General features: G+C 43.8%; 1 protein-coding gene across 3 annotated transcripts in view; it reads left to right on the top strand.

Annotated features, from left to right (window-relative positions):
- The first annotated feature begins 2,848 nt into the window (after positions 1 to 2,848).
- KLHL8 (kelch like family member 8) overlaps positions 2,849 to 14,799 on the top strand; it is a 32,337-nt gene continuing 20,386 nt past the window's right edge. For 2 of the 3 annotated variants that reach the window (XM_053256126.1, XM_053256124.1), the window contains exons 1-2: positions 2,849 to 2,971; positions 3,764 to 4,088. In XM_053256126.1, coding sequence (XP_053112101.1) covers positions 3,882 to 4,088 — 207 coding nt within the window. In that variant the 5' untranslated portion in view covers positions 2,849 to 2,971; positions 3,764 to 3,881. The remainder of the gene's footprint in view (positions 2,972 to 3,763; positions 4,089 to 14,799) is intronic. The other variant, XM_053256127.1, reaches the window with a different exon arrangement.

Genomic DNA, 14,799 nt, shown 5'->3' with positions numbered 1-14,799 from the left:
GTTCAGCAATGCCTCCCCAAAGACCCAATTCCACAATTTCCCCATGAAAAATCAGATATTTAAAAACAAAAAAAAACCCCAAATGAGCCACAAAATGGCTCATTTCATCAAAATGGTGACTGGAAATGGCCTTGGAGGTCATTTCTGGCTGCTCTGAAACTGTGGATGCACAAAAATGAACCTTTTCCCCCCAACCGTGTATACCAAGGCCATAACTGCAGATATGTAAAACCATGGATGTTGAGCTGTGTGTAACAAGGTCCATCTGTATGTATTTACCAATCACATGATCCTTATGAGCAAAAGTCATCCAAATCAGTCAGAGTTTGAGTGTTAGTTGACTATAGGCAGTTTCAAAAAGCAGGATTTTTTCTCCTCTTTGCCATCGTGTGAACTTTCTCAAAACAGCTGTGAATTAGGTCACAAATTAAATGCACAAATATTCTGGCAAAAGTCACTGTACACTTATTAGGTTGTATTCAGCATTGTCAAACCAAGAGACTAAAACACTGGGCAGGCAGTTAAAGTGGCAATGGAAATTGAAACATCTAAATCTAACAATTCAACTCCTTGTTTAGCAATGAAAAACGCGCACATTTTTTGCTGACAAAGCGGAGGCCTTGTATTCAGTTTGTGAAGTGAATGGAACACTGCAGCTTTGTGGGGAAAGGGCTTGAACTTCTCCAGTTGTTTTGTTTGTCACTGTGGCAGCCTGGAGAAGTTACAAGAAGCTGAGATCTGCTAGTATCATGTGCAGAGGTCAGATGGGAAAGTTTTCCATTCTTGTGCCATGCCAAATTGGTACAAGGGTGCTGCTGCCTATGCGACGAGCAAGTGCTGTAATAATGGGTGACTTCAATCCCTCTCACAAAGACTGGGTAAATTCATGCTCAGGTAATCACAAAGAGGCATTTGGAGGATGAGGATACCTATTGTTTGCTCTCAGAACAGATGGAGCAGAAAGAGTTCCTTCCTTGTGTCAGACAGACTCCAGTGCTAGACAGTAAAAGAGTTCTGTGGTAGATAATAAGACTCAGAGCAGGAATGAATGGCAACTACCTCAGACACCTGTCTTAGCAGGACTATCCACAAAGTGACAAAACAAACATCATTGCTGTCCTTTATTTCAAATGGTTAAAGGAAGAATGAAAGTAGTCCTAAGTGACCAGGATTCAGCTGAAGAGTGATTTTACCATCTTTTTCATTTTTATTTATTTTACATTTTATATCCCACTCTTCCTCCAAGGAGCCTTCAGCGGTGTACTTCATACTTAGGTTGCTCCTCACAACAACCCTGTGAAGTAGGTTAGACTGAGAGAGAAGTGACTGGCCCAGGGTCACCCAGCAAGTCTCATGGCTGAATGGGGATCTGAACTCGGGTTTCCCCGGTCCTAGTCCAGCACTCTAACCACTACACCACGCTGGCTCATCTCCTCCAAACAAAGCACACAATTTGCATTCCCAACTGAGTCAAGCTATAGCATAGTCGAAGGGTTCCCAACAGGGGGTACTAGTACCCCTAGTGGTACTCGAGAGTCTTCCTGCAGCCACAGAATTTGTTCCCCATCTGAGGTTTGCAGGCTTGAAGGCTACGTGTTCTTAGCAATGTATCCATTGCAGAAAAGGAGGGTGAGTCAAGAGTGAAGACTCTCCTCCTCTGCTCCCAATTGGCTGGCTACTATGTGCTGAAGCTCATCATACCCCTCCCTCAGCCTGATTGACAGGCTTCAGAAAATCAGCACTCCTGTTGACATTAATAGAACAAGTTACTTATCCCATTAATTTCAATAAGATTACTTATGAGTAATTTAGTGTGGATGTGACCCAGTGACTTTAACAGCTTGTCTCCCTAACACGTAAATGTGTGTGTGCGTACATATGCACACACAAATGTAAATGTTACAGTTATGAGATGTCACTGGCTTACATCCAGACTAAGTTACTCAGTACTGCTTCTTAAGAGTTTCTCATAGCTATTAATAGCTACCAATCCCACTGGCTAGATGCTACATCTAAGTCCAGAAGCAGTATGCCTCCAAATACAAGTTGCAAGAGAACAACAGATGAAGTGCTTTCAAATGCCAGGTTCCCAGTACCATCTGGTGGGCCATTGCGATAGAAGAGGATGCTGCACAAGATAGTCCTTGGCCTGATCCAGCAGGGCTATTCTTACACTGCAATCCAGGGATGACCAAGTTGAGACTCTCCAGGGGGTTGGACTACAACCCCCATCAACCCCTTGTGCAATAAATTGTAGCTGAGGGTGATAGGAGCTGTAGTCCAACAACAGCCGGTTGTGGCCCCTTGGCTTTGGAACGCCCTCCCTGAAGAACTCCGCCATGCTCCCTCCCTCAGTGCTTTTAAAAAACATCTTAAAGCACACCTTCTAAAGGAGGCTTTTAAATATATATCATTATTATTTTGTTATATCTGGTAAGTTCTTCAGCTTTTTATAATTTTCAGTTTTATTTTGAACCTAATAATTGTTTTTAATCTGACTTTTTAATTTTATTTTTTAATTTAATTTTATAACTTGCATCTGCGTCTATCTTATTGTTGTAAGCCACCCCGAGCAGTATTACACTGGAGAGACAGGGTATAAATATTTTAAATAACTAACTAAATTAAAAAAAAAACAACAGCTGGAGTGCCTCAAATTAACAAACATTATCAACAACGGGAAAGCCTCAAATTACACCCAGCAGAGGACTCACAGGATGAATTTCTCCCCTCCCAAACTGCTTAAGACAGCCCAACGCCGAGCCTGAGCACTCCCAACTCCTCACTCCCCGCTTCTTGTAACCCCCTCCCTTCGGCCACGCCCCTCTGCTCGCTATAAACAGCCCAAGCCACTTGGCCGGGGGAGTCTCGCGCGACATCCGGGCTTTGAGCGGATCCTTTTCTCCTCCTTCCTCCCTCCCCTTGCGCGTCCCGTAATGGCAGCGCGGGAAGGTGGAGGAGTTCGGCTGAGGTAGGGGAGGCTGATTCTGCCGGGCAGCGTCTGAGCGCGTCCGCTTTTCTTCCTTGCACGGCAACGCGGGGAAGAGTAAATCATACCCAGCAGTGGCGGCTGCTGGACCAGGCGGGCCGTGTGCGTTACCAGGGGGGACAGTGCGACTCTCACCCACATGATTCTTATCCCTCGCGCTTCTAGCCTGAACTCCCTTTCGCCTGGAGTGGCCAGGCGGCTGCTGCAGTACCAAGCAAGCAAGCTAGCTAGCTCTTGTGCAAGGTTGTTCTGAACGCCGCCCGTGGCTAATTTTTTTCTCCTGCGCGTGCTTCTGTGGAGGATCCAGCCCGGGGTGGCGAAAACCCGTTAGCTGCTTTCGTGTGACGAAGCTGTGGGGCACTATCTCTCCCCAGTCCTCGCCCCCAAGTCATTCATGGTCACCGAGAAGTTTGGCCCTTAAGAGATCTTGCTTGGAAAGCACGTCTCCTTGTTTGATTTATATCGGTTCTAAAGATCAGAGAGGCTTGTAGCATCTTTTCTCTTTTTAAAAAATTGGACCTGCTTTCGCATAATCCTGGGGTATATTGTTCTGATCCGCAGGGCATGGTTTTAACGTGAAGGGGGTGAAATTGTATTTTTCTAGACAGCACCACCTGTTTGCCCAGTCTGCAGAAAGTTTCCACTTTGGGCGGGCTTGTGCACTGGTCTCTTTCTGAAGAGGCAGAATAACTGCCCTGAAGTGCATGCCCTCTGAAGTACTGTAGTGGCCCTACTGGTGACCGTGTTTAATCTATTCCTATTTTTCTTTTATAGTAAATGCGAAGGTGACTGTTCTGCTCAATTTGGATGTTTAGCCTGATGCGCTCGGCAGGATTTCTGTTGTGTTTTTTCATGGAGGCTGAGGGCAAACTCGGAAGGAGACAGACGGCTCATGGCTTCTGATTCTATGGTCCCAGCTCAAGCAAAGCATCATTCAGTAAAAGGGAAAAGGCGGCAGCCGCAGCAGGAGAGGTCACCTTTGAACAGTGATGGGGAAGAAGAAATATTTGTATTTGAAGCAAATGAAGCTTGGAAGGATTTTCACAACTCTCTCCTTCGTTTCTATGAAGCTGGGGAGCTTTGTGATGTCACACTGAAGGTGCTGATGTATATTCCATATTTTTGTGTGAGAGAGAGAGAGAGGGAGAGAGTTTGTGCAGAGTTCTCTGTATGTATATCATATTTGCTAGGCATCATCTATATAACTATCTCTAATTTGTGCTTGTGTTGCCTCATTATAAAGAAGGCTGCTAGAAATCCTGCAGATTGGCATAGCAGTTGGTGCTTGTGGGGAGGATGTCAGATCTTTATCTTCCTTGCCCTCTCCCCACATTTTCCTTGATTGCTTCTCTGGTTCAAAAGAGGAAGTGTGAGTGTATGGCTTTCTTCGGTATGCTTTGCACAGTTATGGAAATTGTATACAGTATACCCAACACCAATTTGTGTTAGGATAATACAGTAGAGGCTCGTTTATAAGCATGTGCAGCTGTTGCCTTCTGCATAGTATGTGTACTAGGGTTGAGGAGGTGGGGCAAATTAGGAGGATGGAAAACAAACCACAGGCACAGGTTTCTTAGGGGTTGTCCAAGAACTACTTCTTATATGGCTTTATGTGGGTCCAAGAATATGCTGCTTATATGCAAGCAATAGCAGGAGGATATATTGCTTTATATACTGCTTTTCAACAAAGCTGTATATGCTTTGTATAGGCAGGGTTCGGGGAATGGTTCCCTATCCCCAAAGACACACAAGGTAAACAGCTCCAGTCATCACTGGAAGGATGCTGTGCTGGGGTTGAATAGGGCCAGTTGCTCTCCCCTCTGCTAAATTCATTAATTCATTCAATTTTTATACTGCCCTTCCCAAAGTGGCCCAGGGCAGTTGACATTAAAACAAAAAAATACATACCAATTAAAATAAATAACAATTTAAAAGGAGATGAAAATTAACATTGAGACTAAATGTCATTAAAAGCCAGGTTAGAAAGATGGGTTGTTAATATCAGTTTCACTGCTGTCTGTAAGGGCCCTAGATCTACTCCCAGATTTCTCTTTCCACTTTTGCCACGCTTCCACCTTCTCCTTGGAATGCAATATTTCTTAATCTAAACTTGCTTCTTTCTGCTTAAATATCAACTTGAAACTCACCCTTCAGTGCTTGTATTTGAGTTCCATGCACTTCTTGTTTCCCATCCCCCCCTAAGCCTGTTCCTCATGTCCAACCATAGAAGGTTCTATATTAAAAATAGCAAGCAGGACCCATGAAAATGCATAATGAGACCTCCCACCTGCACCCTTTCTCTGGTGATGACAGAGCCCCTTTTGCTTTGGGTAGGCTCTGGTCCCCTCCCAGTGATGCTTTCAGCAGCACAGGGCTGCTGCCCTCTCCCTACCAAAAGGATCCAAAGAGCTCTCTCAGCTCAGTCTCCACCTTCCAACTAACCTTTCATCAGCCGTGGGAAAGAGAAACTGGGATCCTACTACATGCATGTCCTCAGTGCAAAATTTACCCTCCCATCCAGGCAGCATAAGGGAAGTGCCTAAATTGCCACACCACTTTAATTTTGTGGGATTATACAATACAAGTGTTTTCAAGCCCGTTTAAATAATGGACTCTAGTAGGGGAGAGTTCCGCCGCTCGCCTTCCTTTCCCACCCACCTGGCGGGCTCCCTCCTCCATCTTTCCCTTCCTCCCTGCCCTTTCTCCAGAGACCCAGTCTCCGGACGGGCCGCTGCCGGCCTCCGTGGCCAGGCCGGGCCCTTCGCGGTCACCTCCGTGCTGGCCTCTGCTCCGTCCCCGGTCTCCGTCTCCCCGGGCCGGTCTCTGTCTCTCCCTTCTGGCCTCTCTCCTCTGTATTTCCCCCACCGCCTCTTCCCCAGCTTCGCAGCAGCCGCTTCTGGCCTTTCCGCGGCTGGACAAAGCAACCAAGATGGCTGCCTGGTCCCTGTGTCCGTTTCTGCCTCGGCCGTACTGGGCATGCGCTCTGCGCATGTCCAGAACGGCCGAGGGAGGCACGGACACACGCCTTGGTGTTCACGGACGGACACCAAGGCTTTTATTAGAGAGGAGGATAAGAGAATCACCACTGTGAAAGGTATTTCTTTGTCCAGTTAGCAGGAGGTTAGCTTCTAAGGATTGTTTTCCCATCACTTTTTAAATTTGAAATATGTATCTGTATTTATGCTGTAGAGTCTTCAACACAGTTAACAAGCATTTACAATGGGCAATAAATGTTTCTTTAAATCACACAGATATGGATGTAGTGCAGAAACTCCTGGAATGAAGAGCATTTCACAAATCTCTTCATAGGAACATAGGAAGCTGCCATATACTGAGTCAGACTATAGGTCCATCTCACTCAGTATTGTCTACACTGACTGGCAGCAGCTTCTCCAAGGTTGCAGGCAGGAGTCTGTCTCAGCCCTATCCTGGAGATGCCAGGGAAGGAACTTGGAGCCTAGATGCTCTTCCCAGAGCGGCTCCATCCCCTAAGGGGAATATCTTACAGAGCTCACACTTCTAGTCTCCCTTTCGTATGCAACCAGGGCGGATCCTACTTAGCTTAAGGGGACAAGTCATGCTTGCTACCACAAGACCCGCTCTCTTCTTGCTTTCACCTGCCATATAGGAATGGTATTCGCACTTGCAGCCTAACCCAGTCTAGGGCAGCCCAACCTCGGTTAGCCTGCATGTGTGAAGCACCGGGACTGAGGAGCCTCCCAACGCGGCCACTGCGCCAAGCCCCACTTTTGAACCCGGCATTTAGCCAAGGTTGAGGAAACGTGTGGGCAGACGTGGTCTGGGCAGTAACTGCCGTTTTAAATGGCTTCCCCCTGGCCTGGTGGGGGAGCAGCTGCGCCAAGCATGGCGGCTGTTCTAATGAAAGCAGTAGCTGCGCTTGTGCCTCGGGCTGCCCTGTGATGCGACAGGGGGGAGTCCTCCCACTCCCCATGTTTCCCTTTGCTGTGCATGTGGGCGTGTGGCGGAGGGAAGCATGGCCGCCACTCGTCTTCCAGGGAAGACAGGCAAGTTCCTGCCTTTCCTGCAGCCCTTGAAGGTGGCGGTCAGAGGTCATGTTTATGACCTCTATGTGCTTTTGGAATGTAAGTGGCATTGCTGCAACCAAATGTAACAGTCAAGGAAACGTATTGATCAATTTGGGGTTCACTTTATGCTCTTTATTCAGTGAGTGATCTTTTCTCTAAAGATGAATTGAAGTGAAATATTGGCCGGAGAAAGCTTTTCTTGCACTGGGTTGCAAAACATCTTATTGCAAATCACAAGGAAATGGAAATTGATAATGGCATTTCTGTATAGCAGCAATAAAGCTGATAAGTAGTGTGCTGCATAGCAAATCTGTAAACAGAAACCCTGAGATTGTGCAGTGTAGTTATACACCCGAACTTGAACATGGAAATATTTCTTTTTTTCTTGGTATCGTTCAAAGATATATGATGGTGTGGGTCGCAAGACCTGAATAAACTCTTATCAACTGTCATGAATTGGTAGCTGTCTTGAAACAGTAGTTTAGATAATATACAAAGCCCAGTTCCCAATATTGTGTCACTCTGGCTGTGTGACAACCACCAAGAAACAGAATGTAGGGTGGGGCTTTGCAGATAAGAGGATGTTTGATACTCAAAAGTTTATGGTTGCTGGGATCAGCAGAGGCAGGGAACAGTGTATCCAATCCCAGTGGTGTTTCCATGTGCGTTTCTAATTATGTCCATGTAAGTGGTGGCTGTCACTCATTCCTAATGAAAAAGTGCATTCATGCAGGTGAAAATTCCAGATGGGCCATGGCTTTCTACTCTATTTCCACAAGGTGCCACTCCCCGACTTTTCTACTCCCACACTACACCATGGTGGCTGAAATGGGATACCGTTGCATTTCTGTGGTGTTGCACTAAGCCAATCTGTTGGTTCCTTTGAGCTTTTGGAGTAGAGAGCACAGACAGCTATTAGCTGTGCTATGGAAATTTAGTATTGACTGTTTATGTCTCAACTGTTAATATTCTTGCATTCCATGAGAGTCTGCTGGGCCAATGGTTAGGCTGGCCTGCCAATATGTGTCAGAGATTTTTGTCCTTTTTCAGTTCTTCCAGGATGCCCTATAGGCATTGCAGCAGCAGTATAGAAGTTATTTTTTGTTCTTTACAGGCCCGTCACCATGCGGACAACATTCTATGCACATGCACCAAGCAGTTGTTGCCCAGTAGGGATCTGGAGCAACAGCTGAAATGTAAGGATTAGTCCTGTCTGTGGGGTGGTGGTCTTCTAACTGTTACAACAATACAATGGGATACATTCACAGGAAAACAGCCATTGTGATGACTGTAGTGCACCTGACTTTCTAGCAAGTTGGCAAACCTACAGTGAAATTGCTTTAATTTGACCACTTAGTTATTTCTCCATAGCAATCATAGGTGGCTTAAATGGCCTCTACACAGCTTAAGATTTGGTGAGAATACTTGAGCACAGTTTATGCTGCCTTTCTCCTTTTGTATTTAAGTGCAAATTTTAAACAGTAACAGGAGTAATGCATTAGCCTTTTTACACACCCTTTAAAATCTTAACTTTTCATTAATAGGTAGTGTTACTGAAGCTATAATTGTACTTAACATCAATCAAGCAGATGCCATCTCTGTGAATAACAAGGCAGTTGGAATTTTCAGTTAGCAAAACAAAGAGTGATAGCAAGTTTATAACATGGACAGAATTTAGCCTTACAAACAAACAAAACAAATCAATTGGACATTTTCAGTTCAGTGCTGATTGCATTCTTGTTAATTATCAAGCCAGTGCTTTAGAATCTCTTGGCTTGCTGGCTTGCTTGCTTGCTTGATTGATTGATTGATTGATTTGATTTCTATACCACCCTTCCAAAAATGGTGAAGATCTTTGCTATTTGTCTCCTTTTTGCACCAGTCAACACCCAGTAATGCAAGATTGAATCTGTCAGAGAACTGCCTGTGCTCAGGGAGTATGGGTTTTTGTCTTGGGAAAGCCCCCCCCCCCAATTTACCTTCCTTGCCCCATAAGACATAATCTCACTAGTTTGTTTGTTTTTTACATTTGTAGCTGCTTTTTCTGTTTTTGTATGGAATTTGAGGGCTGTGCAAGATTTGCTTGTCAGTGAGTTAGACTCTTGCCTGAGCTGTAGCAACCCCAACTCAAAATTAAGCGTGAGCTTCTGGCAGAGAAAGGAAACACTGTATGGCTGCTTGTTTTTGAGGCTCTTCACAGTTCTGCTGTTAGCAAGTGCCAGCTCAGATAAAAATCTTCTGCCTTTGTTCAGTTGGTCTGCAAAAGAGTCAGCGGTGAAAAGCTCCTGTGGAATTGCGACAGTAATTCTCTGTTCGAAGTAGTATGAAAATTCAAATCTTCTATATTTTATTTGTATCAAATTTGTATGCAGCCTCAATTTCCATCTCTGGCCTGGCTCACAAGAGGATAGAAAGTTAAAACACAGAAATAAAAACCTTATAACAGTTTAAAACCACAATTAAATTAAAAAGCTTGGGTTAAAAAAGGTAGGTCTCTACAGATTTTTAAAAAGTTGTCAGACGAGGTGATAAGAGATAATGTTTTCTTATACTCTTATTTTTTTGTAATTATCCTCCTCCCACAAGTGTATTTAAAGTCAGATGTGTAGTGATTGACAGGTTACTACACAGTTTTAACTCATGTGAACATATTTTGCAAGACTGATCTAATAAAGTACCCTGAGTTAAAATGTATGTACAACTGGAAATGGCTGCTGAGAGATAATATTTATTATAGTGTGTACTGGATACTGTGTGACTGTACTGTTAACTTCTGCATTATTTTCTGACTGATATCAAGCAAATGGTTTCAGTAGGAAGCGAGCTTGCTTTAATGTTTTCAAGCCTGTTACATTATTCTTTACAATCTCTGAACAAATACTTGTTCCACAATTTTAAATATTTAAAAGATGGTTTGTATACCATTTTAATTAAAACTCAAAACTACTTTTAACCCATATTAAGAAGTTTTATGTTTAATATTTGAAATAGTAAAATTTATGTGCCTGTTAAGCCACAGCAAAAAGCCTAGAATCTTTCTTATGTCAGAAGAGGAAGTTCTCTATAGGAGAGAGCAATGCAGAGAATGTTGTAAAAATCTGTGCTGTGATGCACTTGCGACTTGTGTCTGCTTGCTTCTGTAAATTCTGGTGGTCTCTAATTACCTGGTAGCAAACATCCCACAATTAGAAAATCTGGAGACACTGAAATATTAATGCTCCTGTACAGTACTTATTTGTTTAGTGCAGGATGTGGTGATTGTGCTAAGTGTACTTTAAAAATAAGAGTTCACAGTCTTAAGTGTTTCTGCTGCGGCACAATTGAAAGGGGGTTGTATTGAGCTTCCTTTAGACACGTTCAGCAAGCTGTTGGTATTATGGCTCTAGCAGAATTTGTTTTCAGTAACTGCAGAGTAGCATTTAGCTTACTTTCAATTCAGAAACTACCCTTATGAGATAACCTTGCTGTCCTTGTGACTGTGTGTCCCCCAACAACTTCACAATGCCTGCACTGATTTTGAAGCACAAAGATGTGCCACAGAGGGACACCTGAATGGTATGGTTTGTGATGACACCATTCACCTCCATCCAATATGGTGGCTGTACAGAAAGTAGGTGTATCAGATCATAGCTGCTTTGTTTTGTTGTTTGAGTGAGAGATAAATGGAGAAAAGACTAATGGACAAGAAGAGAAAACCCTCTGTCTTGTCCCTTGGTATGTATTTGGTTGCCTATGTAGGGGCCTTAGACCATTCTTGAAAAGGCTACCATACAAAGTCAAAGCATCTTATTCAATAACTGGTTCCAATAGTGACCTGTAAATAGTACTTGAAAGCTATTCAAAACATTATTGCTTTATTGTGTGTGAAATTTTCAGTAGCTAAAGGTGAGAATATTGGCACTTCCATCTGTGGAAGATCACACTTAGTCTTAAAATATTGAAACTGTGTCTCATGCTTGGTCATCTGAGAATCTTTTCATTCATTGGGATGATCCAGTCTCTCACCAATTGCATAAAACCTTAGGCTGGTACACAAATTGTGGAGATGGCAATCTGCGTCAGACCACCAAAGCATGAACCAGCAACCAAATGTTGTAGCATCTCTCCTACTCCTAACAGGAATGCTCTGTTCAGAGTGTCAGCCATCCTGGAACACAGGAAGCTGCTTTATACTGAGTCAAACCATTGGTCCACCTAGCTCAGTATTGTCTCACTGACTGGCAGTGGCTATCCAAGATTTCAAGCAAAAGTCTTTCCAGTCCTATCTGGAGATGCTGCCAGGGATTGAACCTGAGACCTTCTGCATATCAAAATGATGCTCTGCCACTGAGATAAAGCCCTTTTTGGAGTGTATGGGTGTGGACCTCTCTACTCCCAGAATATTTATTTTATCTATCATATTTATATACCACATTCTATCTAGGGTACATAATCCAAATCACAATATATATTAAAATGGAAACAGTTCACAGAATAAAACAGTTTCACAGATTGGAACAATTAAACCATTAAAAATTTAAGACCTGAGAAAACAAGTGAGTCTAAGGGTCTTATAAAAAGCAATCAGAGATAGAGAAGCTCTTATTTTGACAGGGGAGTGCATTCCAAAGCCCAGGGACAGCAGAGTCACACTCCTTCTGTCAGTATCTAATTGGAGTTCATCCATCAGGCTGACCAAGGCCGTCTCAACCCCATAGCCCATTTGAAAGCTGGTTTGCAATGGGTCTAGAGAATCAGTTTTGTCCAGAACTGCCTGGAGCAGATAGGCCACCACCTTGCCCAATCATGGGAGATTAGAGACAGGCTTATAGTTGCCTAACTCTGAGAAATCCGATGTAGGTCCCCCTCCCCCATCCCAAGTATGGTCTGATAGCCTCCTTAAGATAAGGAGGCATCCAAATCTCCCTCAGAGAAGCATTTATGACCCCTCTGATAATCTGATTGATCGGTAAACTAAGCCAAGTTGAGCAAGGATCAAGAGAGCAGGTGTTGGGATACACAGTCTGAAACAGTTTGTCCACATCCTCGGGAGTCACAAACTGAAAGGAATCTAGCCTGACCACATAGAGAAGTTGCTGAATAGCTCCATAACAGACTCTGCCCTAATTGTAGAATCCAGTTTGGCTTGAATACAAACGATTTTGTCTGTGGGGGAAAATAATTAAAAGCATCACAACTGGCATGGTTCCAATTTTCGATTTAAGGGGGAAGTGGCTTGTACTAGCCCTCTCACAACCCTAGACAATTCCACTGGATGTGAACTTGCGGATGTAATGCAGGCAGAAAAGAATTGCTTCTTTGCCATGCGTATTTCCAGACCATAGATCCTCAGATGTGCTCTACGTCGTAACCTGTCAGAGTTGAATCTTTCTTCTTTTGTGCTCTAGTCGTCTACCTAGCTGCTTCAGCTCCCATAATTCTTCAGAATACCATGGGGCTAATTTTGAAGCAGGTCTGAGAGGATGCTTAGGAGCTATTGTGTCTACTGTTCTAGTGTTGTTCCAAGTTTGCACCAGAACATTGACAGAATCCTCAGCAGAGCCAATTCGAAACCCTTCCAAGGCTTCTTGGAATCTGATTGGATCCAATAACTTCCTTGGGTGGACTACCCTAATGGGTCCTTCATCCCTGCAGAGGTGAGCTGTGGTTGCAAGTCCTACCTTAACCAGATGGTGGTCCATCCATGACAGTGGAGAAATAACAGGAGTCCCCACTAATGGAAAACCAACCTGATCAGAGTAAAATACCAAATCAAGCATGTGACCAGCAACACGCCACCTTCGTTGTAGCCCTTGGACTTTGGAATGTGCTCCCTGTTGAAATAAGAGCTGCCTCATCTCTGGCAACTTTTAAAAAGACACTGAAGACACATTTATTCACCCAGGCTTTTAATTAGATTTATAGTTTTAAATAATTTTAATACTGTGTTTTAATGTGTTTAATCTTTTAAATGATTTTAATTGTTAATTGATTTGATGTTTTAAATGATTTTAACTGTAAACTGCCCAGACACACAAGTTTTGGGCAGTATAGAAATATTTTAAATAAAAAATAATAAACAAACATGTGTCGGTCCAGAGACCACTTGAGATGGGCACATAGGTGTCATAGTTGCTATGAACTCCTGAGCCACACCTGATAACCCAGTCCCATAATGAACATTAAAGTCCCCAACCACCAACTGTCTGGGCGACTCCAATGTCAACTCTGCAGCGAGGTCTGTCAGCTCCGTTATGGACTCTGTTGGACAACAGGGGGATCTGTACACCAACAGTCTCAATCTATCCTTGGTGCCTAGACTTAGGTCACTCGATATAGGCTGATTCCCTTACAGGGATCTTGCTAAGGGAGATGGTGTTCTTGTAGACCACAGCTACATCACCTCCTTGCCCTCATCCTCTCACCTGCTCCTCCTCAAAGTATCCTGTGGGGGGAGAAGCTGGGTCCAGTCTGGACCACTAGCCTTCCCCTGACCAGATCTCCATAATACATAGCATGTCAACTCCTTCATCCAAAATCAAATCAAGTATGGTCTCTGGTTTGTTTTGGACTGACCTGGCATTACAGAGGCTCTGGGGGTGACTGGCACTGCTCCCAAGGAAAAAGAGCTGATAGACCAGCTGGAAGGGAAAATGGCTATTAAGTTTCTGATTTCCCTTCCCCTTTAACGGTCTGCTGGCCTGCCAACATCATGTCTTCAATTCCCCACCACCATTGGAATGGCCACCCCAGAGATACACCCATCTCTGGACAACCCAAAACCACATACCTGTACCAGACATAACCAATAAGCAATGATACATTGCTATCAGAAGATCCTGCCCCAGCCCTCAGTCCCACCACCGAAGGGCTCTACCAAGGCTGGTCCCCTTTGGTGGAGGCCAGTCCTTGGTGGATGTAGCAATATATAGCAGTAAAGCACATAGTCAGACCTAAACCTCAGCCCTTGTATGGCACAGCAGGAGAGAGGTTTCTGGATGTGAGGGTGGGGTTTGTCCTTTTTCCTTTCCTAGGAAGGAAAGTTGGGAGGGCACCAAGTACAGGAATACAAAAAGACTTCAAAGGTACACAAAAGGTGGCTTGTTGACCCACTGTGTGTCAAGGCCATTGACTCTTCAGGGGAGAAACATCAATTCCAAAAGACCAATAAAAATTAATAATCTTACCTAATAACTATTTCAAAATAGTTTCTCCTAAAGCCTCTCCATATAGTGTGGGGATGGGAGCTTTCAAACTTTTGGTACATATTCCTCTGAATCTTATCTCTGCTCCCAGGATTCTTGCTTGTTTTAAGCTGTTTGAATTTGAGCACTTGGGCCAATTCTTTCGACTGTCATTAACGTTCTATAACTATTTGGAGCTTGTATTAATTTAATTTACAAACTAATATATGTTTGCATACCTATACTAAAGAGTCCCCTGAAACCGTAGGAATCACTATCCTATTTTTGAACACCCCTGTTTTGCTCCTGAACTGATCAGCATCTGAAGATTTTGCCTGTTAGATTCTGAAAACTCCTGCCTGGTTAGCCTTCAAAAATCCACCTCTTTCCCCATGTTCTCTTTATGTTTTCTTTTCCCCACTAGTCATCTCCTGTAGTTCAAGTTCATAGCATCCCAGTCCAGCTCTTAGTCCATGAGGCCACAAATGTTGGCCACCGATAGCATCTAGGGGACAAATGCTCATCATGACTTTTGGCAATTGTCTGTCCCTCTTAGAGATAGTATTGTTGCACTTAAAATTTTCTTTGTGTTATTACCCCT

The sequence above is a fragment of the Hemicordylus capensis genome, chromosome 5 (assembly GCF_027244095.1).
Source record: "Hemicordylus capensis ecotype Gifberg chromosome 5, rHemCap1.1.pri, whole genome shotgun sequence".
Taxonomy (NCBI): Eukaryota; Metazoa; Chordata; class Lepidosauria; order Squamata; family Cordylidae; genus Hemicordylus; species Hemicordylus capensis.
The sequence above is the reverse complement of the archived record's forward strand: the minus strand, read 5'-3'. Positions and strand labels throughout refer to the sequence as shown.